Source organism: Ranitomeya imitator, chromosome 3, assembly GCF_032444005.1.
Source record: "Ranitomeya imitator isolate aRanImi1 chromosome 3, aRanImi1.pri, whole genome shotgun sequence".
NCBI lineage: Eukaryota > Metazoa > Chordata > Amphibia > Anura > Dendrobatidae > Ranitomeya > Ranitomeya imitator.
The window spans coordinates 307769993-307796472 of NC_091284.1; the positions used below are offsets into that span (position 1 = coordinate 307769993).

General features: G+C 43.8%; 1 protein-coding gene across 1 annotated transcript in view; it reads left to right on the top strand.

Annotated features, from left to right (window-relative positions):
- The window catches only part of ITPR3 (inositol 1,4,5-trisphosphate receptor type 3), a 544758-nt gene that overhangs the window by 128350 nt on the left and 389928 nt on the right, over positions 1-26480 (top strand). The window contains exons 6-9 of the mRNA XM_069756594.1: positions 3001-3099; positions 6229-6312; positions 7374-7520; positions 7793-7888. Of these exons, the coding sequence (XP_069612695.1) occupies positions 3001-3099; positions 6229-6312; positions 7374-7520; positions 7793-7888 (426 nt within the window). The remainder of the gene's footprint in view (positions 1-3000; positions 3100-6228; positions 6313-7373; positions 7521-7792; positions 7889-26480) is intronic.

Sequence of the window (26480 nt, forward strand, 5' to 3'; positions counted from 1 at the left end):
TGTAAGGAAAAGTACAGTAAATTAGGTTAAACAATCGATTATTTTATTCGACGTCACAAATTATTATGCAAATGCTATTTTTCTCATATTCCTAAGTAGTCTTTGCAAATAAGTCAGCATAATGTTCAAATCATCAACCATTAGAGTAAAAACTAATTTTATTGGACAAACCTCCCAATGATAATAGTATTTTTTCAAAACTTAAAAACCTCAAAATGCACAATTACAAATTATTTTGCACAACAGAGTTTCCAAACATTTTATAGGTTGTAAAGAACTGAAATTCGTTGAATTTGCAGCATTAAGAAATTACTGAAATCAAAAGCTTTTTCAATGAAAAACATTTTAACAGGCCAAGTTACATGTTAACATAGGAACCCTTCTTTGATCTCACCTTCACAATTCGTGTATCCATATCCAACTTGTGGGTTTTTTAAGAGTTTCTGCTTGTATTTCTTTGCATGAAGTCAGAATAGCCTCCCAGAGCTGCTGTTTTGATGTGAACTGCCTCCCACCCTCATAGACCTTTTGCTTGATGATACTCCAAAGGTTCTCTATAGGGCTGAGGTCAGGGGAAGATGGCGGCCACACCATGAGTTTATCTCCTTTTATGTCCATAGCAGCCAATGACTCTCAGGTATTCTTTGCAGCATGAGCATCATATTCACCTACCTGCGCGAACTCGGTGCTGCCACAGTATTTTGTTCTTGTGCTCAGCGGTCACGTGCTACCGTTCATTAAGGTGATAAATATGGACGTTTCTCCACTCTAGGTGGAGCACATATTCATCACCTTAATGAGCGGTACCACGTGACCGCTAAGCACAGGAAGAGCTGCAGGAAGGCGCCGGCGGACGGAAAGAGATGCAGTGCCAGCACCCAGGCTGCGCAGGTAGGGTGAGTATGATGTTTTGTTTTGGAAACATGCACACAGGGAAAGGGGATAAGGAGGCATGCATACAGGGACGGAAATGAGAGGCATGCATACAGGGATGGAACGGGGGAGGCATTCATACCAGGACAGGAAAGGGGGAGGCATGCATACAGGGACTGAACGGGGGAAGCATGTATACACTGACGGGGAGGCATGCATACATGGACGGAACAGAGGAGGCATGCATACCAGAACAGGAAAGGGGGAGGCATGCAGACAATGACAGGGACACGGACGGGGAGGCATTCATAACAGGACTGGGAAGGGGGAGGCATGCAGACAATGACAGGCACAGGGGAGGCATGCAGGCAGGGATACGGACGGGGAGGCATTCATAACAGGACTGAGAAGGGGGAGGCATGCATACAGGGACTGAACTGGGGAGGCATGCATACAGGGACGGAATGGGGGAGGCATTCATACCAGGACAGGGAAGGGGGAGGCATGCATACAGGGACGGAACGGAGGAGGCATGCATACAGGGACGGAACGGGGGAGTCATTCATACCAGGACATGGAAGGGGGAGACATGCATACAGGGACCGAACGGGGGAGACATGTATACAGGGATGGGGAGGCATGCATACAGGGACGGAACAGAGGAGGCATGCATACAGGGACTGAACGGGGGAGACATGTATACAGTGATGGGGAGGCATGCATACAGGGACGGAACGTGGGAGGCATTCATACCAGGACAGGGAAGGGAGAGGCATGAATACAATGACAGGAACAGGGGGGCATGCATGCAGGGATGGGGAGGCATTCATAACAGGACAGGGAAGGGGGAGGCATGCATACAGGGACGGAACTGGGGAGGCATTCATACCAGGACAGGGACAGAGGGAGGTATGCATATGCATACAGGGACGGAATGGAGGAGGCAAGCATACAGAGACGGAACGGGGGAGGCATTCATACCAGGATAGGGAAAGGGGAGGCATGCATACAGGGACTGAACGGGGGAGGCATGCATACAATGACAGGGACAGGGGAGGCATGCAGATGGGGACGGGGAAGCATTCATACCAGGACAGGGAAGGGGGAGCCATGCATACCCGGCTTATACTTGAGTCAATAAGCTTACCCAGTTTTCCGTGGCAAAAGTAGGTGCCTCGGCTAATACTCAGGTCGGCTTATACTCGAGTATATACGGTAATGTATTTTGTGGACCACATATACTGTATTATGCACTTTACTTTTGGGGATATAAGATGCACCTTTTAGCAAGAAAATATAGTGTCAACTATGTAGCCTATGTTATTTACTTGTACTATTAATATTTATTTATTTTCTTACTACAGTGTGTTTGCTTACTTTGTTTTTAAGAAAAAATCTTGCTAACAAAAGTGTGCCTCTTATTACAGAGGCAGCTTCCTATGTGTGTTGATGTAAGTGTTTGGTGTGTACATATTGGTGGATATAACTGATCTATGTGTGGCGGTGTAGCTGAGCTTTATGTGTTAATGTAGCTGTGCTCTTTGCGTGTGGACTTAGCTAGGTATATGTGTTGACCTACTAGAGTTGTGTGTGCACGCATTTAGTAGAACTGCTTGTGTGTACATGTGTAGCAGAGTTCTGTGTGTAGCAAAGTGTGTGTAGCAGAAGAGGATATGGGTGTGTTTGTAACAGAGCTGTATGTGTATGTAGCAAAACTGTGTATATGTAGCAGAGCTGTGTATGCACATGTAGCAAAGCAATGTGTGTGTATATAGTCGAAATGTATGTGTATATACAGCAGAACTGAGTATGAATGTAGTGTGCATGTAGCAGTGCTGTGTATATGTGTGCACTGCAGAGAATATACATAATGTGTGTGCTGTAAAACTATATGCGATCTACTACCTCTCTATTCTACCATAGTGCATTTCAATGAATGATATTTTCCTTACCCCTCCTCTTATTTATACCTCCCGAGAAATTTAATTAATAGGAAGTATGTTTTTCCTTTTTTCTGCTTTCTAAACCTGGGGTGTGTCTTTTTAGTAAGATGGATCCTAAAGTCAAAAAAATACTGTATATATTTCTGTGTACTGAATATGAAATAAAAATGCACCCCTCTTATAGGTGGTTGTTGGTGATAAGGTAAATCTTAACCCTGTGAATGCTGGGCAACCCCTACACGCCAGTAACTATGAACTCAGTGATAACCCAGGCTGCAAGGAGGTAAGAACAATAGATGGCTGGGCTTCTACTCTGTTTCGACATGTACACATCTAATAACTTGGAAGATGCAATTGTTTCCTATTCATTATTGTTCAGTGAATGATTATAAAGCAAAATGTTTTTGTCTTGTAATTTCAATGTGACTATAATTTTTTATTAATTAAGCTTTCTTGATTTCCCAGATTTCGTTTGTGTCTAGTGAAGTCTGGCGAACTAACAGTTGCAGATATACATTTTAATTTGCATATTTAAAGAAAATAAAACTCTGTTGTTACTTCCGCCTTATAATCTGAATTTTGGGATGGTTCACTGACTACGTTATGGAAACTGAGTATTCAAGAAAGCTCTGTAGTTGGTTTTCTAATGCTGAAATATATTTGTATTTTCAATGTAAATGTGGGTGTTCATTATAGGCATTTTCCTCTTATGAGGGTGCAAAGCAAGCTGTGACAAAAATGGCACGTGTAAATCTATCACCTATATATATTCTGTTTTTCTGACAGCCTGTTAGACCTACATTTTTATTAGTTTAATTTATGTATGTAGCAGTTTATGGCATGTCTTAGGCAAATTTAAAATGAGCATTCAACATATGGGAATTTAACACATTTAAACAATGTTTTGCAGCGCAGCGACAGAATTCTGCTGGTGTATGGCAAGGTTACATGATTGTTTTTTAATTCTCTTTAATACCCCTCACTGCTTGTCTGGAGACAAGACAAAGTTGTCAGTATTCACTTATGTTCTGAGGGAAGCTTGTAGTGGCAGTGCAGTGAGATCAGGCAAATTGGGCACAACATACATGTGTGATTACTGAAATTTTTGTCTCATCTCCAGACAGCCAGTGTGGGGGTAGTAAAGCAGAGATGACAGTGTTAAGAGGAGGACGGTTGATAAAATAATTTGTAATGTGACACATCTAAACTCAGCTGTGCTGTTACTCCTCCCACACTGACTGCCAGGAGATTAAAGTTCAAAAATGTGAAGAATCACACTCATGCCTGCTATACTCACAGCAACAGCAAGTTTTAATGGCTTTGCAGTAAGATCAGGGGTGTCATTATATGCCTCACAGTGAGAAACCTTTTCTTAGCTATGATGAGGGCATGTTCTTCTTTCTCGAGTGTTGCTGCCTGCTTATGATTGGTCAACATATTAGAGGGTGAAGAAGTACATGCCTAAAGTGAAAGCTATCTGATGACAATCACTTGTTCTTAAAAAAAAATCTTACTACCAAATACTCTGATTGGAGAGGACAAAATAAACAAAAAACATGTTTTATCCTGTTCTGCAACCACAATTACATTGTGTGTTCATTTGTCCAGTTCAAGATAAAAATTTGATGAAAGATCCTCTTTAAGGTCACAGGTATAGTGGTCCCTAAAGGGGATGTCTAAATAAAAAAAATAACTTTAGATGTGTTCCTAATATAAATGCATACAACTTTGTAATGTATTTCAATTTACAAAAGAGTCCAAGGCTTTAGTTGCTACTAGTAGTGATGAGCGAGTATACTCATTACTCGAGATTTCCCGAGCATGCTCGGGTGTCCTCAGAGTATTTTTTAGTGCTCGGAGATTGTTTTCATCGCCGCAGCTGAATGATTTACATCTGTTAGCCAGCATAAGTACATGTGGGGGTTGCCTGGTTGCTAGGGAATCCCTACATGTAATCAAGCTGGCTAAGAGATGTAAATCATTCAGCTGAGGTGAGGAAAACTAAATCTCCGAGCACTAAAAAATACTCGGAGGACCCCCGAGTGCTCATCACTAGCTACTAGTGGTCTCAGCAGCTCCACTTCCAGTTTGGGATTAGCACAGGAGAGGCTTTCCTGTGTTAGCATCTCATCAATGCTGTGTGTAGAGAGAACTGGCTGAATTACTAATTTCAATAGCTAAAGGTACCGTCACACTGAACGATATCGCTAGCGATCCGTGACGTTGCAGCGTCCTTGCTAGTGATATCGTTCAGTTTGACAGGCAGCAGCGATCAGGATCCTGCTGTGCCATCGTTGGTCGGTGCAGAAAGTCCAGAACTTTATTTCTTCGCTGGACCTCCTGCAGACATCGCTGAATCGGCGTGTGTGACGCCGATTCAGCGATGTCTTCACTGGTAACCAGGGTAAACATCGGGTTACTAAGCGCAGGGCCGCGCTTAGTAACCCAATGTTTACCCTGGTTACCAGCGTAAACGTGAAAAAAAACAAACACTACATACTTACCTTCCGCTGTCTGTCCTCCGGCGCTGTGCTTCTCTGCACTGACTGTGAGCGCCAGCCAGCCGGAAAGCACAGCTGTGACGTCACCGCTGTGCTTTCCGGCTGGCGCTCACAGTCAGTGCAGAGAAGCACAGCGCCGGAGGACAGACAGCGGAAGGTAAGTATGTAGTGTTTGTTTTTTTTTCACGTTTACGCTGGTAACCAGGGTAAACATCGGGTTACTAAGCGTGGCCCTGCGCTTAGTAACCCGATGTTTACCCTGGTTACCAGGGGACCGGCATCGTTGGTCGCTGGAGAGCTGTCTGTGTGACAGCTCTCCAGCGACCAAACAGCGACGAAACAGCGACGCTGCAGCGATTGGGATCATTGTCTGGATCGTTGCAGCATCGCTTAATGTGACGGTACCTTAAGCCAGACCCCTTTTTGTGTATACATTGTCTTTGACAAAGTAAGCGGACTGCCTTAGCCATTGATATGACCAGTAAGATAGCATTCTTCACACAAAGCATTGATGATCGTTCTTTGGTGTTGAGGACAGAACAATTAGTTTTCTAGCATTTTGTTATACATTTATTTGGTCCCTGACCTTTGCTAATAAATTAGACGCTGTGGTCTTTATTGACCACCGGCTTTAGGTGATTAAAGGGAGGGCCAGGTTATCTCTGATCCTGACAGTTTTAACAAAGTGTAAGCTGTAAAATACATTGCTGATGGCACAGGCAAAAGCCCCATGTGCCCACATCATGCCTGCATCACCCCAGCAGTGTAAGTGAACAGTGTGTTTCATAAATAGGCCATCATGTTCTCCTGATGAGTGCGTTGTCATTTCACAAATGGCACAGAACATGCTACCATTTGAACAGTAAGACTGTAGTGTACCCAAGAATTTCATTGGAATTACTCTGTTTTAGGTGAACTCCTTAAATTCTAACACCAGCTGGAAGATCAATCTTTTCATGCAATACAAAGACTACATGGAGGATGCCCTGAAAGGGGTGAGAACAAATATTCCTCTTCTTTAATTGATTATTAGATGTGTAGTAATGGATAACTGCTATATTAGTCACACTTTTTGTGTCATTAGACTCTGCAGTCACATGTCACATTACCTACAGTCATATGTCACTAACTTACAGATGGTATGGCAGATGGATTCTGGGGTCAGACTACACACAGGGTTTGTTTGTAGCCTGTAAATATGGGGACACGTTGCTCTGCAGTTACTTAAATTATTTGCCAAGTTTCTTTTTTTTTTAGTTTTCATTTTTTTATTTTAGATATATTGAAGCAATAAGATTGAAAAAGAGTACTTAATTTAGGTTTAAAAGGTACAAGGAAATGGATTTTTAATGGGTGCTCCTATTTTCAGATATTTTACCTGCTTGGACCTATTGCAGTTTTTTTTACCCAAGCTGATGCAATAAAAGCCAGGAGCTCCTGAGGGGTTTGCATGGAAAGTTGTTCAGGAAATGTAAGGGTTATTTGTTGGACAGCTCATCAGATTGGTGCAGGTCCAACACCCAGCACCCCCATTTATCAGCTTCCATTCACTTTCTATTGAAGTGAGCTGTATTACCTGAGAATGGCTCTACAAAGTTTACAGAGCTCTGATGTCCTGGCTCTGTACACTGGGTACTTGTAGTCTCCATGGGACCTGCAAACAGTTGGTGTTCAACTCCTACTGATCTGATATCAATGACCTATGCAATCCATGATAAAGTGGAACATTGTCACCACCTTTTTACAGTATATTGTATTTTTTTTTCATTGAAATCTGTGAGTGGTAGATTAAAAACTGATAAAATTATTGACATTTGACACTTTCTATCTAAGTTGCAAAACAAAATAAAATAATTGAAAAAGATGCATGTGTGATAATAATTTGCCCATTCTCCTAAGCACATAGTGAAGGCTCCACATTGTTTTTTCATTTGCACAAATGCTCCAAGATGCACCATAAATAAGTTATGTTTGTGCACTAGCTTTGTACGTCTTGTCTGTTTTTGCTGCATATATTACTTTGGCTAATATACTCATTTGTGTGTAATTTTCATAGGGGGATGTGGTTCGTCTTTTTCATGCCGAGCAAGAGAAGTTTCTTACATGTGATGAATATAAGGCTCGGCATCATGTATTCCTGCGTACCACCCTGCGCCAGTCCGCCACTTCAGCTACCAGTTCCAACGCACTTTGGGAGGTGGAGGTGAGAAGCTCTTTGCCATTTTTGTCTTGTTATAAAATGTGGGTTGTGTCCTTCTAACAATCCCCTTTTGATAATAGAGCTCCCTAAAATAACATGATGACAGGCTGTCCAGCATCTGGGGGCCACAGCCATTACCTATAATAGACAGATTTTTTTTTAATGACATCAAGGCCTAATTAATGGGGTACTTGTCGATGTACACAGCTACATATAGTTAACGATTAACTTTTTGATGTTTTCCATTCTATTTTGCTTCTTTTTTTTTATTAAAGGTGGTACATCATGATCCTTGCAGAGGGGGTGCTGGCCACTGGAACAGTTTATATAGATTTAAACACCTTGCAACTGGAAACTACCTTGCCGCAGAAGTAAGTTTGGGGCATTATATTGAAATATTTGATGGCTTATCTATGCAACTATATGGTGATTGTATTTTGATAGCTAATGCTGTAGTTAATGTTTAATTTGACCATAGGCATCATGGTGTGGGGCATAGAAAAGCTTTGTCATGCTCTACTTTTGCACAACCCATTCACTGCTGCTCATTTTCTGAGTAAATGTGGCAGTGCTCCTCATGCTATCTGTAGATGATAGCTAATTATCCCATTGTGTATTTTATTCTAACATTGTTGACGTGATAAGAGCAGTGGTTTCTCCTACATTAATTTCCATAGCTATTGGGAAAGGTACGTATAATGTGGTCAGTTCGGTTTTCTGCACAATAAGCTATGCGGAATAGTGTCCTTAATCTAAAGTACAGCACTTTGGCATTCAGACACCAGACTGAGAAGCGTTCTATTTTTACAATAGTCAGTTTGCATTTGCAAGAAGCCAGTTTTAGGTGGTAATCCAGGTATTTGGACTTGTCTCGCTTTGACTGTACTGAAATTACTCAGCTCTGTAAAAGGGGCCATCATTAGCTGTAGATGTGAGTAGTGAGAGCCAATCTGTCTAGATAGGAGCCGTGACATCACTGTAATTTACACACATTTGACAAATACTTATAGAGATATGGAACACATTTCCAGCACAGAACCTCATATCTTAGGAAAAGGTGTGTCTCTGTTTATGGGGATTCAGTGCGATAAGGGGCATGAAAGAACATGTATGCCCGTGTTTAGTACAGCGTCTCGTAGGTGTGTTTTATGTGCAGTTTTCAGCTGCTTATCTCAGTTAGAACAATAAATAATATATTAATAATGCAGTCCTCGGCTGTTACAGGTCTTCTGAAGAGTATGATGTAGGATACGCTTATTCCTCATGCTGTCCGTGTCCATAGCACAACCGTGCAGGAACCAATGTGCGCCAATGTGCAAGTGCACACTGTAATTTTCACCCTGACCACACCACGGTTCTGTGGGAAAAAAGCCGCAGCATGCTGTGGTCTGTTCCGATTTACTGACCAGGCTAGTGCATGTAAATAGCCGGCATCTGCTGCACCCGTCTGCTGCACTGTGTACAGAATTATTAAGCAAGTTGTATTTTAGAGGATTATTTTTATTATTGCTCAACAACTATATTCTCAATCAACCCAAAAGACTCATAAATATCAAAGCTTAATATTTTTGGATGTTGGAGTGGTTATTTTTTTGATTTGGCTATCTTAGGAGGATATTTGATTGTGCAGGTAACTATAACTGTGCAGAATTGTTAGGCAACGTAATAAAAAACAAATATATTCCCATCTCACTTGTTTATTTTCACCAGGTAAACCAATATAACTGCACAAAATTTAGAAATAAACATTCCTGACATGCAAAAACAACCCCCCCCCCCAAAAAAAAAAAAAAAATAGTGACCAATATAGCCACCTTTCTTTATGATGGCACTCAACAGCCTTCCATCCATAGATTCTGTCAGTTGCTTTCTGTTTGCAATCAACATTTTGTGCAGCAGCCACCACAGCCTCCGAGACACTGTTCCGAGAGATGTACTGTTTTCCGTCCATGTAGATCTCACATTTTATGAGGGACCACAGGTTCTTTATCGGGTTCAGATCAGGTGAACAAAGGGGCCATGTCAGTATTTTTTCTTCTTTGAGACATTTACTGGCCAGCCACGCTGTGGAGTTTTTGGGAGGCATGTGATGGAGCATTGTCCTGCATGAAAATCATGTTTTTCTTGAATGATACAGACTTCTTCCTGTACCACTGCTTGAAGAAGTTGTCTTCCAGAAACTGGCAATAAGTCTGGGAGTTGAGCTTCACTCCATCCTCAACCCGAAAAGGTCCCACAAGTTCATCTTTGATGATACCAGCCCATACCAGTACCCCACCTCCAACTTGCTGGCGTCTGAGTCGGAGTGGAGCTCTCTGCCCTTTACTGATCCAGCCTCTGGCCCATCAAGAGTCACTCTCATTTCATCAGTCCATAAAACCTTTGAAAAGTCAGTCTTAAGATATTTCTTGGCCCAGGCTTGACGTTTTATCTTATGTTTCTTGTTCAAAGGTGGTTGTTTTTCAGCCTTACTTACTTTGGCCATGTCCCTGAGTATTGCACACCTTGTGCTTTTTGTTACTCCAGTAACGTTGCAGCTCTGAAAAATGGCAAAGCTGGTGGCAAATGGCAGCTTCACGCTTGATTTTCCTCAATTCATGGGCAGTTATTTTGCACCTTTTTTGCCCAACACGCTTCTTGCGACCCTGTTGGCTATTTGCCATGAAACGCTTGATTGTTCGGTGATCACGCTGTTATGGAAATCTGGTTTGGGATGAATCTATCCCCGTATGTGCTGCGGTCGTTCCCAATTATCAGATCAGATATGTTGAGCGCTCAAGAAAGAATGAGTCTGACATGAAAGTGACAGTATAACATTCCATTCAGATCTCCTGGTTTATTCTTTGATACATAGTTTTATAGATGCGTATAAAAAGGTGGTGGTTAGTAAATTAACATAAAATTTAGCTATTATTTCATTGGCTGACTGAGTACATAATATATTTAACTGAGTACATGGCATATTCTGACTAAAGTCTTACCTAACAAGCTGATTTAGCACTCTTGGAAGCATCTGTCACCCTTGTCCTGCTATTTCAGCAAGATTTAGCGATATTCTTAGACATCAGTTCAGGACATCTGGCCTAAGTTCCTGTTTTAGGGTGCCTGGAAAGTACCAAGGAACCATCTGGCCTAGCTCATGTGGTTAAGTTGAGCAATTGATTATAAACTATCTGAGTGTAATAAATATATATATATATATGTGTGTATATATATATATATATATATATATATATATATATATATTGCTTTTATGTGAGTATATATATTGCTTTTATGTGAGTATATATGATTAAAGGAGTATACATGCAAGTGAGATCTATTTGATATATATATTTCTATCACAATCCCCCCTTAGATATCACTTGCCCTAATCCTATCCTCCTGTCCCAAAGCGCTGCAACTCTTTTGTGCTGCCGGTGAACTAACGCATGCCTAGCGCACACGCCCCACTCCGTACAGACTTTTCGCAAATTGGCGGTCAGGAGATCTGTCCCTAAGGGGGGGTTCGTTGCAATCAGTCCCTTAGTCAACAGCATGTGTAGTGAGCAGTGGGTATTCTTTATCAGGTAGGTCATCCACAACATCATTCTGGCTTGGGTGTCATCCTCTAGTAGGAGAGCTTTCTTGCAATGTGATGAGTGGATCCAAGTGGGTCTTCCCTCCAGCTTCACAGAGGTTGGTGTCATCAGCGGCACTTGGACAGGACCATCAAATCTGGGATCGAGTGGTGTTCTCCTTACAAACTTTTTTCACCAACACCCAGTCTCCTGGCTTCAAGGAGTGCGTACCGGACTCTGAATCTGGATCTGGCAATGAAGAAAAAAACTCGAGAATGGATGTTAGCAGGTTTCTTGGTGAGTTGAAATACCTAAGCAGACAAAATATCATATTGCATTGCCAACTGCTGGGGGAAGAATACTCCTAACCTGGGGCTGGACCCAAACAGAATCTCATGTGGTGACAGCTTTTCTGGGCCCCACGGAGTGTGCCTTACACTAAACAGTGCGATTGGGAGTGTTTTAGGCAATGGTTGGCGTGTCTCTTGGGCAACTTTCAACATCCTGTTCTTAAGTGTCCCATTCAGTCTTTCTACTTTCCCGCTACTCTGAGGGTGGTAGGGAGTGTGTAGGCCTAAGTCTGACCCTACTGCTGACCAGATCTCCCTGGTGAGGTTTGCTGTGAATGCGGGTCCCTGGTCACTTTCTATCACTTCTGGGACCCCGTATCTGCACACGATCTCTGAGAGTAGCTTCTTTGCAGTAGTCTTTACTGACTGATTCCTCACTGGGAAAGCTTCTGGCCATCCTGAAAACACGTCCACAAGGGCATATTCGAATCCTCCACTTGGCGGCATCTAGATGTGGTCTATCTGGATCCTCTGGAAGGGGTACAGTGGTCTGGCAAGATGATGTGTGGGAACTTTTTCTTCTAGGGTTGCATTTGCCGCAGGTCAAACAGCTGCTTGTGAATTTGGCTGTTAGGGTGGAGATCCCTGGAGCGAACCAGTAAGCACCGATCAGATCATTCATCTGTGTCTTTGATCTGTGCGTGGGCCCATGTGCCCACTGGACCACCATAGGGTACATGCTTCGGGGTAAACAGGGATTGTAGTCCATTGCGTATACCCTTCCTTCTTGATGTGTTGCACCCTTCCACATCCAACTTTTCATTCTCCTCCTCTGGAGCTTGCTCCTGCAAATTCTTAAACAGATCCAAATACGTCATCTTGTCTGGTGTCTTGTCTTCCTTTGGCTGCTTCTTTGGCTGCCATATCCGCCATGTTGTTACCCCGTGCCTCTATTGTGTTCAGTTTTCCATGTGCTTTGACTTTCAGTACTGCCACCATTTTTGAAAGTTGAAGTGCGCTCAGCAGGTCCTTAATGGCTCCATGATGCTTCACGGTTGTTCCGCTTGCTGTGATGAAGTCCCTTGCATCCCCAATAGGTCCAAAATCGTGTGCTATGCCATTCGAGTACCTTGAATCGGTGTATATATTCGCAATTTTGCCTTCTGCAATCTGGCAGGCCTTTGTCAGCGCTGTCAGTTCTGCTTCCTGGGCTGACAGGCTAGGCGGCAGACTTCTGGACCACAGGTTTTCTTGATTGCTGGCCACTTGCACATCCCGTGTGGAATCTTCCTTCATCATCTGCAAATCTGGAGCCATCTACGAAGAGGATCAACTCTGGGTTGGCCAGTGGCTCTTCTGCCACATTGGGTAGTCCTGCTGTTTCCTGTTGCATGTTGCTGAAGCAAACATGGTCATCCGTCTGGAGCAAATCCAGATCCTTGTGGAAGGTATCGTGCAGACTTTGATCTGGAGGGTCCATATCCGTATCCCCCTTGGGAGTGGGAGTAGAGTGGCCGGATTGCATCTGGAGATGGTGACATTGTCAGGCAGTAGTAGGGAGCACTGCAGGCGAAGATGTCTTGCGGTGGAGAGATGTTTTGGCTGGGTTTGGTTGAGAATTGCTGAGATGTAATGTGGAGCCAGGATTTCCAGTGGATGTCCAAGAATGATGTCAGCAGTCTTGTCCAGGAGGGCGTGTGCTGCAAATACTGCTCTCATGCAGGAGGGGGCTCCCCTTACAACTGGATCCAGGTGAGCTGAAAATAGCCTCGAGGTCTCTGTCTTCCCCCGTGAATCTGCGTCAGGACTCCGGTAGCATGACCTTCTTTCTCCATCAGGAAGAAACAAAATGGCTTCTCGTAGTCAGGCAGGCCCAGTGCTGGCGCTGAGACTACAGAGTCTTTTAACTTCTTGAACGAACTGAAGGCCACATCTGTCAGCAGGAACGGGGTTGCATTAAGGCAGTCATACAGAGGCTGCATCAGGACTGAGGCATCGGGGATCCCGAAACTAGACCAAGGAAGGCCTGTAGCGCCTTTGGAGTTGTTGGAGGAGCCATCTTCTCCACTGTGGTCTTCCAGTCATCTGTCAGGTGTTTCGTCTGGTGAGCAATGCAGTGCCCAAGGAACGTAACTCGCTTCAGACACCACTGGACTTTGTTCTTTGAGACCTTGCAGCGCTGCTCCACCAGGTAGAGTAGGAGAAACAGGGAATGTGCTTTACATGTGTCAAAGTCAACTGCACAAAGGAGCAGGTCGTCCACGTATTGTAGTAGGGTCACTATTGCATGTTCTGTGATCCAGTTGGCGAGGACTGTGGACATTGCTTTGGTGAATTGTGAGGGGCTTTTCTGGGCCCCCTGGGGCATCACCGCCCATGTGTACTGTGTCCCTTGATGTGTGAAGGCAAACAGGAACTGGTCGTCCGGATGGAGGGGAACACTGAAGAAAGCATTGGCCAGGTCGATCACCGTGAACACTTGCTGTGGAAGGCACATTTGAGAGCAAGGTGTGCGGAATCGGCACAATTGGGGTTTCAAATACTGTAGTGTCATTCACAGCTCTTAGGTCATGTACCATTCTGAACTTGGCTGGCTCTCCTTTTGCAGTCATTTTCTTGACAGGGAAGAGTGGGGTATTGCAAGGAGACATGCAGGGGATGACTACCCCTATTTCCAGGAACACCTTCAATTGGTCTGAGATGGCTTGACTCTGGGCGATGGACAAGGGCCAGTATGGGTCATAAGGCCAGTATGGGCCTTACGAGGATATAGAGTGTTGTGAATTCTGTGGTCAAGCTCCCTCCTGTGGTCATGAGTGGTACTTCGGCTGGTTCTGTCTATGAGCTTCCTCTGGTGGATGTAAGTGGGGCTGCGGCTTCTGAGTTCCCTTCCTCAGGTGACGAGGTTAAGTCGTTAGGTGCTGCTCTATTTAACTCCACCTAGTTCTTTGTTCCTGGCCTCCAGACAATGTTCCAGTATTGGTCTTGCTCTCTCTCCTGGATCGTTCTTGTGGCCTGTCTGCCCTGCATAAGCCTAGTTCTGCTTGTGTTACTTTTGTTTGCTATTTTTTCTGTCCAGCTTGCTATATTGGTTTGTCTTGCTTGCTGGAAGCTCTGGGACGCAGAGGGAGCACCTCCGTGCCGTTAGTCGGTGCGGAGGGTCTTTTTGCGCCCTCTGCGTGGTTGTTTGTAGGTTTTTGTGCTGGCCGCAAAGCTATCTTTCCTATCCTCGGTCTATTCAGTAAGTCGGGCCTCACTTTGCTAAAATCTATTTCATCTCTGTGTTTGTATTTTCATCTTTACTCACAGTCATTATATGTGGGGGGCTGCCTTTTCCTTTGGGGAATTTCTCTGAGGCAAGGTAGGCTTATTTTTCTATCTTCAGGGCTAGCTAGTTTCTCAGGCTGTGCCCGAGGCGCCTAGGTCTGGTCAGGAGCGCTCCACGGCTACCTCTAGTGTGGTGTGATAGGATTAGGGATTGCGGTCAGCAGAGTTCCCACGTCTCAGAGCTCGTCCTATGTTATTAGTAACTATCAGGTCACTTTGTGTGCTCTTAACCACCAGGTCCATTGTGTTTCTGAATCACCAGTTCATAACAATAGAGTGCCTGGCTTTAGTGATACCCGCACTGGGGCAACTTGAAGTTTTCCCACGTCTTGGGGTCCCTTAGACCATAGACTTTCTGGTACTACGTCCAGTACCTCCTTTGGTAGGCCTCCATCGGTTGTTTGAGGTTCCTGTAGGGCCGCCAGCATGACTCACTCTTCCTTGGTCAGAGGTGAAGAAAGGGTCACGGTCCCATCTTCCTGGAACACTATGGTTGCCTTTAGTTTTTGTACTAGGTCTGCCCCCAGTAGGTTGAGTGGGCAGGTTCTTGACACCACAAACTGGGACAGGATAGAGTGTCCTGGCTGAGTGCACACGCTCAGTGGCTTTGTAAGCTGAGAATGTCTGACTTGACCATCAATGCCTACGCAAGACACAGAGGATTCTGATAGGCAGGTAGGGTCATGGAGTTCCACATGTCTCATCACACTTCTGGCTGCACCAGTGTCCACAAGAAAAGACCTGACAACGTCATCCACTTTCAGGGTAATTTGGGGAATTGGTCCTGCAGATGGGGTTTTGCATGTCAGGAGCGTGGTGCCTTGCGGACCTGGCTTGCCCCTGTCCTATGGGCGGGGTGTTTCACTGTTTACTTTGTCTGCTCCTTGGTCTGCTCCTCTGGGCAGGGTCTTGGGTTGTGGTGGAGCTCTGCACCGACTCTGGTAATGACCCAATTTGCCGCAGTTGAAACATCTGACATTTCTTCTGTCTCTGTATTGCGGTGGCTCTTCCGAGTCTATGGCCACCATGAGGGGGGCCGTCTTCCGCACTCCTGGCTGAGACTCAATCCCCTTGGCCACTGTGAGCAGGGTGTCCATTGCTATCGACCTGTACTCGGGTCTAGCCACTATCAATGCTTCCTGATTGGCTCTCTGAGTCCATGCACAAAGGCCTGTGCCAACATCTGCCTGTGTATCTGGTCATGAATGGTGAAGCCCAGGTCCTGGAGAACCTGCATTACTCTGCCATGAAACTTCTCCACAGACTGTCTTCTCCTGACTCATGTCATGTAAGCTGAAGGCATAATAGACTAATACAGAGCATGTTGATTAGTTTTTCATGGCGTATACATCAACATTTTTATTGTAGTTTTTTAGGGCACAAACAGTGCCATTAGATAATTACTTTAAATTCTGTGTTCACACGTGGCATTTTTGCAAAGGATTTTTCTTTTTAATTATGTTTTTTTTCTACAGAAAAAATGCTGCTTTTTAGGGTAAGTTCACACTAGGCGGTTTTTCAACATTTTTTTTTACTGCAGCAAAACCTGATCTCTTGGCAGGAAAGAAACTTTTTTGTGTATTTTTTGTTGCAGTGTTGGCATGCAAAAGGCCACGTTCAGACATCCAATTTTCACTTATGTGTTCTATGTGTGGTTATCATGGATAGAAAATGTACCCACTAAAAACTATGGTACTGTTTAAAAAAAGAAACAAGACATCTCTTTGTTTGATTGGAGTCATAGATTAAAATTACGAGCCGCAGCATGTCAATTTCCGTTGCAGAGACACTAGTCTCCCCAACAGAAATTTCCACAATAGAATGTGTTGGATGCGGTAAATCAGCATGGTTAAGTTCACATGCGGATTTACCTGCGTGAGAAGAACGCAGTATTTTGGACGCAGTGAAAATATACAGCATCCAAAACGCTGCTACTTCCTCAAGGTGGGCACCCGGCCTAACAGATATGAAAAAAAAAAATAAAGTGAAATATTTTCCTATGAAAAAAAATTACTGACAAATAAATAATGGTAAAAACTGACACACTGACCACACAACAATGAAACTCAGATCCAAGAAAAGTCACTGACATCTGAAGGAGGCATAAGTCTGATTTAAGATGGCTGTAATGTTGTCTCATGGTGGGCAGCAATACCTGGCCCTTAACAAGCTTATAGCCTGCAGCTCAGTTTCAGTGAACCAATGGTGGCAATTCCCTTTGTGGTTGCTAAAAGGAGAAAGACATTTTTTCAAAAGCAATCTGTAACTACTTCAATGGGAAGTGATAAGTAACATTGATTTATCATTTACATTTATATTGATGTACGTTTCCCTGTAACACATAGTATAAGCTAATGAATAAATACATCTGTAGCTTACAATAAGTACATAACAATAGAGCAGAATGATTTACTGTGTATCTTCATATGTGCAGTATAATGAACACTAGGGCTTCTCTGGAAAGCTGCTGGGCCACAGAGCTGCTGCTTGATTGAAGTCATTGTTTATGAGCATGTTGTTAAGCTGTTTGAGGAATTTGCCAGACTGCCTCCACATGGAGCTTCAAACTTGTGAACTTTTCATGGAATCTGCTGTTAATATCTGTGTGGGAAGGTAAACTGGCTTACGGAAAGTAAAATGAATTAGGTGTCCTGTTTGTTTTATTTTTAGTGTTATTTACAGTGTATAACTGGGATTGTTTCTCCTTATAAAGAGTGCCAAGGTGACGTAAGGAGACTTATAGGCCATGCAATGCTCCTCTGGGAATTCAAATATACAAACTGCCTCTTCAGAGAACATGAGGACTTGAACTCTAGCAACACCTAATGGATATAACAATCCTAAAAATCAGTTTTGAGCCTTTAATGAGCCTTGTAACATGACAGGATAAAAGTCTAACCAAAATCTCGATATTGAGTTTCGGTTGTTTGTCCTTCCTCAGTGCAGGGCAGGAGATCTGGTTTGGTTGGGTGAGAGGCCCCAGACAAGGGTGTGCAAAGGTGAACGATTCTTCTTGTGGAAAAGTGAACCGAGCCAGGGTAATCCTCCTCTTGAAATATGAAAATAGTGTATAGCAATGCTGTTCAGTATAGAGGTTATGTAGATTTACCTACATACACGTGTTGATTTACCTCATGTCCACTGTGGTTCTCACTGATGACATTTCCTGTAATACATACCTGCACTCAGGCTAAGTTAATAATCCTTTAAATGTTGGAGTGTGAGAGAGAACTGACCCATATGTTTTATGTCATACCTAGGTTGGGTTTGAGCCTAATGCCATGAAGCGTAGAAATGTCCTTTAGTGACATACAAGGAGTGTTCCAGGTCAGGCCTTTATACACAAGGAGCAGTATTGTTATATGATGTCCCCAGTGTAATTACATCAGTTAGATCATAGCTCAGAAGGAATTAAAGAACCAGCTAGAGGCAGACAAAACAAGTGGTATAACCATGGCGGGAAGCGCTTACAATGGCTTGGCAACGTGAACAAGTGTGGACAAGTAGGACGAAATACATCTATCTCAACTGACAGCTCTTAGGGGAGAGTGGGGAACAAGAAGGTTGACGTAGGAAGTTGGGAAGGGTGTTTTATAGTCCTAGGCAGTCTGATGGTAAAATAGTACATGATAGGTATATTGGCTGTCTCTGGATGAATTCTGTATTAATACTGTGGAATGTGTAGGAGGCTTAGATGTTTGCGGTAGCATTCCTCACATAGGGTGCTGCTAGGCTAGTCTTGTAGCATGACAAACATGCTTAGGAGAAAATAGAAAGGTGAAATTCATTATTTGAACAATAGGTGGTTTAGCAAATACTTAGGTATTTACAGGCTTTGACTGATGTGACTTACATGGAGAATGAGTATTGTGCGCTGACTGCTCTCAGGGAATGTTCTTCATTTGTATGATGACGTGTACAGTATTGAACATGGTTAGAGATGTCTGTTTTACCTGCTGTATGGATATGCTGTATGTTGCTTATGTTTTCACCGGAGAAAAATATTTTAACTCCACTACATGGCTTGTGATGCCTTCACAATAACGCCAGCCACCTAATTTACACAAACACATCCACTGCTATGTAGTAGGTGTCTTGATTTTTTTTAGCAGGGTCCTAGCAATGGAGAAGAGGGGACACTTGGGAGAGCATCAAGTGTGTTAGGGTATGTGCACATGTTACAGTATTACAAATACTGGCGTGTTGGCAGGAAAAACGCTGGGTAAAATACACTTTTGATGCATTTTATGATGTGTATTTTCCACATTCATTTGAATAGGTGAAAAATGCTGTAAAAATTCAAAAGAAATTGACATGCTGCCGGTTTGAAATTGCACATGCTACAAAGAAAAAATGAGAGCAAAAATTCCAGTTGCATACTGAATGCAAGGGTGGTGACACTAATAGCGGCCCACCCTATAGAGGGCAACACAAACTCCAAAGAACATGAGATTAGTAGGAGAATAAGGAGTAACAGGTGAATACAATAAAAGCATACGTTTTTATTACAAAAGCATTACTAAGAACTGATAACAAGATAAAAGTGACGTAATACAAAGACAAACAGATATAACAGGGACACCCATCACATATAGAAGAGAAATAGAACATTATCTGTGCTAAATAGCAATGCATAGAAAGTGCAAGTATAGCAGGTACTATATACTGGTAATGTCAGTCCCCAGGTATCCGCACAGGAGGCAAAAGCCAAAGTGCAAATTAACACATTTGTATAAGCCAGTAGTATCAGGGGGCGGAGCTTACCAGAAGTGAAGAGGTGACCCTGAGCCGGATGGCAGGAACCCAACGTATGTTTCTCGTGCTCCAGACACTGCTTTCTCAAGGGGATACAGTGATGTGTACAAGGACCTTAAAATAGCCCAGATAACTGGTCACAAGGTCTCTCTGGAACAATGGCAATCGTGCCCGCGGCAGGTCCTGGCTGATACAGTGCAGTCACAAGGTCACAATGGACCAATAGAAGCGGACCAATGGTAATCGTGCGCCCGGCAGGTCCTGGCTGATACAGTGCAGTCACAAGCTCACAATGGACCAATAGAAGCAGATACAATGCCGTCACAATGGACCAATAGAAGCAGACCAATGGTAATCGTACGCACGGCAGGTCCCGGCAGATACAGTGCATCCAAAGAATAGGAAGAACAGCGCTCCAAACGGGTGTTGTTATGTAGTAGAAAAAGTCTTTATTCCAGCCATGAAAAGATAGCAACGTTTCGGCCGCACATCCGGCCTTTTTCAAGCATGCGGCCGAAACGTTGCTATCTTTTCATGGCTGGAATAAAGACTTTTTCTACTACATAACAACACCCGTTTGGAGCGCTGTTCTTCCTATTCTTTGGATGTGCGTCTTTCCAGGAGGGTTCCCTGGACTTAGAACGAGCGCCCTAAAGAGTGCGTGCTGTTGGTCACCTGTATGCTATATAGGCAGATACAGTGCAGTCACAAAGTCACAGTGGACCAATAGAAGCAGACCAATGGTAATCGTGCGCGTGGCAGGTCCTAGCAGATACAGTGCAGTCACAAGGTCACAATGGACCAATAGAAAAAGAAAAAATAAACAGAATGTATGAGAGTTCAAAAATATCATTCATTTTGTTGGTACAGTAAAATGCTGCCTTTTTAAAGTTTTAGTAAAAACAAGGCAAAAATTCAATGTGTGAACATTACCTTAGTGAGGAAGTTGATGGCTAACTATAAACACAGCAATAAAGTTGATTTTTGCCTCCTTTGGATGTTCTTAATTGGAAGAATAAATCCTAGGAAAAGTTCCCAGAATTTGTTTACTTATAGAGATCTTGGGTATTACATTTGTTAAGGTACCTTCACACTGAGCGAAGCTGCAGCGATACCGACAACGATGTCGATCGCTGCAGCGTCGCTGTGTTGTCGCTGGAGAGCTGTCACACAGACAGCTCTCCAGTGACCAACGATCCCGAGGTCCCTGGTAACCAGGGTAAACATCGGGTTACTAAGCGCATGGCCGCGCTTAGTAACCCGATGTTTACCATGGTTACCAGCGTAAACGTTAAAAAACCAAACACTACATACTTACCTTCAGCTGTCTGTCCTCCGGCGCTCTGCTTTCCTCTGCACTGTCAGCGCCGGTCAGCCGGAAAGCAGAGCGGTGACGTCACCGCTGTGCTTTCCGGCTGGCCGGCGCTGACACAGGATGCAGGAGGAGTGCAGAGAAGCAGAGCGCCGGGGACAGACAGCTGAAGGTAAGTATGTAGTGTTTGTTTTTTTAACGTTTACACTGGTAACCAGGGTAAACATCGCGGCCCTGCGCTTAGTAACTCGATGTTTACCCTGGTTACCAGTGAAGACATCGCTGGATCGGCGTCACACACGCCGATCCAGCGATGTCAGCGGGAGATCCAGCGACGAAATAAAGTTCTGGACTTTCCTCAGCGACCAACGATCTCCCAGCAGGGGCCTGATCGTTGGTCGCTGTCACACATAACGATTTCCTTAACGATATCGTTGCTACGTCACAAAAAGCAACGATATCGTTAACGATATCGTTATGTGTGACGGTACCTTTAGGAGGGCTGCATTCCCATTCTGGTAGCATAACCTAAGATCATCAATGTATATACGTTACCATACGATGTAGCTGCTTCACAAATAAAATTCACACACATTGTTGTCAAAAGGAGAAAAGAATTCCCTGTGTGAACTCAGACCGACTGACATTGTGGAAATGAGTCTTGTTAGAATACGTAGAAAGAGTGATGCAAGAAAGAAAAGATTTCTTAAAAGTCTGCTGCAGTGGAGACTGTGTGTCCTTGGCACAGTTTGACTAGTCACTGTTCTTCTGCCATCTGCAAGTAGCCGGAAAATGATGACCGGATTGTTTCGGCTGGTTCACATGGAAAGGAAGTGATTCTTTCTGTTATGTTCAATTGGCATGAATAGACTGAGACATGGCAAAGGGTAAATCATTCCTCATCATACTTAAGTGGTTAATCTTAACCAATACGTTTGACTTTTAGTAATGTTATATTTAATTACATTATTTTACAGTTATATATTCTTATACTCCTATACAAAAGCTATAGCTGTAGACTAAAGGTAAGTTCACACAGGGCGTTTTTGCTGCTTTTTTTTAAGCAAATTTTCAGCTGCTTTTTACAGTACCAGCAAAGCCTATGAGATTTCAGAAATTTCGTGCACACACATTGGGTTTTTGTGTGATCTTTTTTTTTTTTTTTTGCTTTGCAGCTTTTTTTTTACATAGGGCATGTCACTTCTTTCAGGGTTTTTTCAGCTTTTTTCACCCATTGACTTGAATGGATGATGAAAAAACGCTGCAAATACGCAGGTTGACTTTTCTTGCAGCATATTTGTTGCAGAATAGTCAAGGACAGCCAGATGTGATGTCACACTCGGCTCTGCTACTAGATGACAGGCTGGATGATGCGTCCATGCAGCCTGTCATCCAGCAGCGGACCCCCCATTCACTTGAATTCGGGGTCCGACATTAGTGTTTGACACGCTGTCATATGCATGACAGCGCCGCAAACACCGCTTCTGATCGGCGGGGAAATCCTCCCCGCTGGTCAGAGAGCCGCGGCTCCCACGCTGTCAGAAGACAGCAGGAGCGATCAGCTGTGATCGGAGATGTAAACTCACCTCCGATCACTGATGTCAGCTGATAGGACTACGGCTCCCGTCATCTGACACCTACAGCCGCTAATTACAGTGACAACAGGAGCGGCGGATGGGAGTTTTCATCTTTCGCTCCTGCGCTATAAATAAATTACTTAATTAGGGGTTCCCCCTAATTTTGATAACCAGCCAGACAAATCTCAACCCTCAGCTGTCAGCTTCAGCAAGGCTAGTTATGAAGAATATAGGGGTCCTCACGCTTTAAAAAAAATAAAAAAAATTTTTTTAATAAATTATTTTAAAAAACGGCGTGGGTTCCCCCCCATTTTTGACAATCATCCTTGCTAAAGCAAACAGCTGGGGGCTGGTATTCTCAGGCTGGTAAGGGGCCATTGATATAGGCCCCCTCAGCCTAAAAATAGCAGCCCGGAGCTGCCCATAAAAGGCCAATTCTGGTGCTTTGCCCGCCTCTTCCCACTTGCCCTGTAGCGATGGCAAGCGGGATAATGAGGGGTTAATGTCGCCTTCCTATTCTAAGGTGATATTAAGCTGGCTTAGTAATCGATAGGCGTCAATAAGACATCTATCCGTTACTAATCCTATAGCAGTTAAAGGCTTAAATAAGCACACACACACATGCAGAAAAAAGTTTGTTTTTTGCTCCCCTCTTTCCCAGAGCCATAACTTTTTTATTTTTCCATTACTATGGTCATGTGAGAGCTTATTTTTTGCAGGACGAGTTTTGCTTTTAAACGACACCATTGGTTTTACTATGGCTTGTACTAGAAAACGGGAAAAAATTCCAAGTGCGATGAAATTGAAAAAAAGTGCAATCCCACACTTGCTTTTTGTTTGACTTTTTTGCTACGTTCACTAAATGCTAAAACTAACCTGATATTATGATTCTCTAGGTCATTATGAGTTCACTAGATTGTGGCCCGATTCTAACGCATCGGGTATTCTAGAATATGCATGTCCCCATAGTATATGGACAATGATGATTCCAGAATTCGCGGCAGATTGTGCCCGTCGCTGATTGGTCGAGGCAACCTTTATGACATCATCGTCGCTGTGCCCGTTGCTGATTGGTCGAGGCCTGGCGGCCTCGACCAATCAGAGACGCGGGATGTCTACGTCCTTTATGACATCATCGTCGCTGCGCCCGTCGCTGATTGGTCAAGGCCGCCAGGCCTCGACCAATCAGAGACGCGGGATTTCCAGGACAGACAGACAGACAGAAAGACAGACAGACGGAAAAACCCTTAGACAATTATATATATATAGATAGACACCTAACATGTCTAGGTTATTTTTTATCTAAGTGGTGAAAAAAAATTCAAAACTTTGCTAAAAAAAAAAGTGTCATTTTCCGATACCCATAGCGTCAACATTTTTCATGATCTGGGGTCGGGTGAGGGCTTATATTTTGCGTGCCGAGCTGACGTTTTTAAAGATACCACTTTTGTGCAGATACGTTCTTTTGATCGCCCGTTACTGCATTTTAATGCAATGTCGCGGCGACCAAAAAAACGTAATTCTGGCGTTTTGAATTTTTTTCTCGCTATGCTGCTTAGCGATCAGGTTAATGCTTTTTTTATTGATATATTTAAATTTTTTTTCATATTTTTAAAAACTTTTTTTTAAACTTTTGTTATGCTTCAATAGCCTCCATGGGAGGCTAGAAGCTGGCACAACTGGATCGGCTCAGCTACATAGCAGCGATCATGAGATCGCTGCTATGTAGCTGAAATGCAGGCTTGCTGTGAGCGCCGACCACAGGGGGCACACACAGCAGGCCGGCATCAGTAAGGACCTCTCAAGGACCTCTATGGTTACCATCCTGACGCATCGCCGACCCCTGATCATGTGACGGGGGTCGGCGATGCGCTCATTTCCGGACATGCGGCCGGAAGCGGTAGTTAAATGCCGCTGTCAGCGTTTTGACAGTGGCATTTAACAGGTTAATAGCGGCGGGTGAATCGCGATTTCACCCGCCGCTATTGCGCGCACATGTCAGCTGTACAAAACAGCTGACATGACGCGACTTTGGTGTGGGCTCAGCGCCGGAGCCCACATCAAAGGGGGAGACACGACATGCGCTGTACTATTACGGCGCATGTCGTGAATGGGTAAAACATCACACAGTTTTGACAATCTTTTTATTGTTCTGTCATTCCAAAGCGAAGCTATCGATCTTCTGTAATAAAAATAAAATAAAAAAGCAAAAGCATACTCCCTGATCTGTCGTAGTCCGATATATCGAGTGTCCCATGCAGTATCTGGGGGAGATAAAGCTTACAACCAGGAGCGATGCTAATGCGATCGTTCCCGGCTCTAAGCTACTGGGAAATGAATGAGACGGAGCGGGCGCAGGCTCAGTAACTAGCGATGACGTCACTGATCTATTCTATCTATTCATTCTATCTACAGGAAGTTGTTTTTTTTTTTCTCTGTGTGCACTCAACTTTATTGGCATGCACGAAGAGAAAAAAAAGCACAAAAAAAAATGCACAAAAAACGCGGTTTAGGTGCGTTTTTGGCACAGCTTCTTTCTTGCTAAGATGATCTGATTTTGCTGCAGAAAAAAAACGCAACAAAAACGCCCTGTGTGAACTTACCCTAAAGCTGTAGCAGAGGTGTATTTTTCAGTAATTTAATATACAGTACACTGACACACGTAGACATATTAACCCCTTCATGACCAGGGGATTTTTCGTTTTTCCGTGTTCGTTTTTCGCTCCCCTCCTTCCCAGAGCCATAACTTTTTTTTATTTTTCCGTCAATTTGGCCATGTGAGGGCTTATTTTTTGCGGGACGAGTTGTACTTTTGAACGACATCATTGGTTTTAGCATGTCGTGTACTAGAAAACGGGAAAAAAATTCCAAGTGCGGTGAAATTGCAAAAAAAGTGCAATCCCACATTGGTTTTTTGTTTGGCTTTTTTGCTAGGTTCACTAAATGCTAAAAATGACCTGCCATTATGATTCTCCAGGTCATTACGAGTTCATAGACACCAAACATGACTAGGTTATTTTTTATCTAAGTGGTGAAAAAAAATTCCAAACTTTGCTAAAAAAAAAAAAAAAAAATTGCGCCATTTTCCGATACTCGTAGCGTCTCCATTTTTCGTGATCTGGGGTCGGTTGAGGGCTTATTTTTTGCGTGCCGAGATGACGTTTTTAATGATAGCATTTCGGTGCAGATACGTTCTTTTGATCGCCCGTTATTGCATTTTAATGCAATGTCGCGGCGACCAAAAAAACGTAATTCTGGCGTTTCGAGTTTTTTTCCCGCTACGCTGTTTAGCGATCAGGTTAATACTTTTTTTTATTTGATAGATCGGGCAATTCTGAGCGCGGCGATACCAAATATGCGTAGATTTGATATTTTTTTTATTGATTTATTTTGATTGGGGCGAAAGGGGGGTGATTTAAACTTTTATGTTTTTTTTATTTTTTTCACATTTTTTTAAACTTTTTTTTTTTTAACTTTTGCCATGCTTCAATAGCCTCCATGGGAGGCTAGAAGCAGGGACAGCACGATCGGCTCTGCTACATAGCAGCGATCTGCTGATCGCTGCTATGTAGCAGAATTGCACGTGTGCTGTGAGCGCCGACCACAGGGTGGCGCTCACAGCGACGGGCAATCAGTAACCATAGAGGTCTCAAGGACCTCTATGGCTACAATGGAGACGCATCGCCGACCCCCGGACATGTGACGGGGGTCGGCGATGACGTCATTTCCGGCCGCCCGGCCGGAAGCGGTAGTTAAATGCCGCTGTCTGCGTTTGACAGCGGCATTTAACTAGTTAATAGGTGCGGGCAGATCGCGATTCTGCCCGCGCCTATTACGGGCACATGTCAGCTGTTCAAAACAGCTGACATGTCCCGGCTTTGGTGCGGGCTCACCGCGGAGCCCTGCATCAAAGCAGGGGAGCCGGCATCGGACGGTATAGTACGTCCGATGCCGGTAAGGGGTTAAAATCAATGCATCTTTTCAGATGTCATTGATTTTTTGCGGACCGTGTTTCCGTGTGCCAAACACGGAGACATGTCAGTGTTCGTGGGAGCGCACGAATTACACGGACCCATTAAAGTCAATGGGTCCGTGTAAAACACGTACCGCACACGGACTTTGTCCGTGTGCAGTCCGTGTCC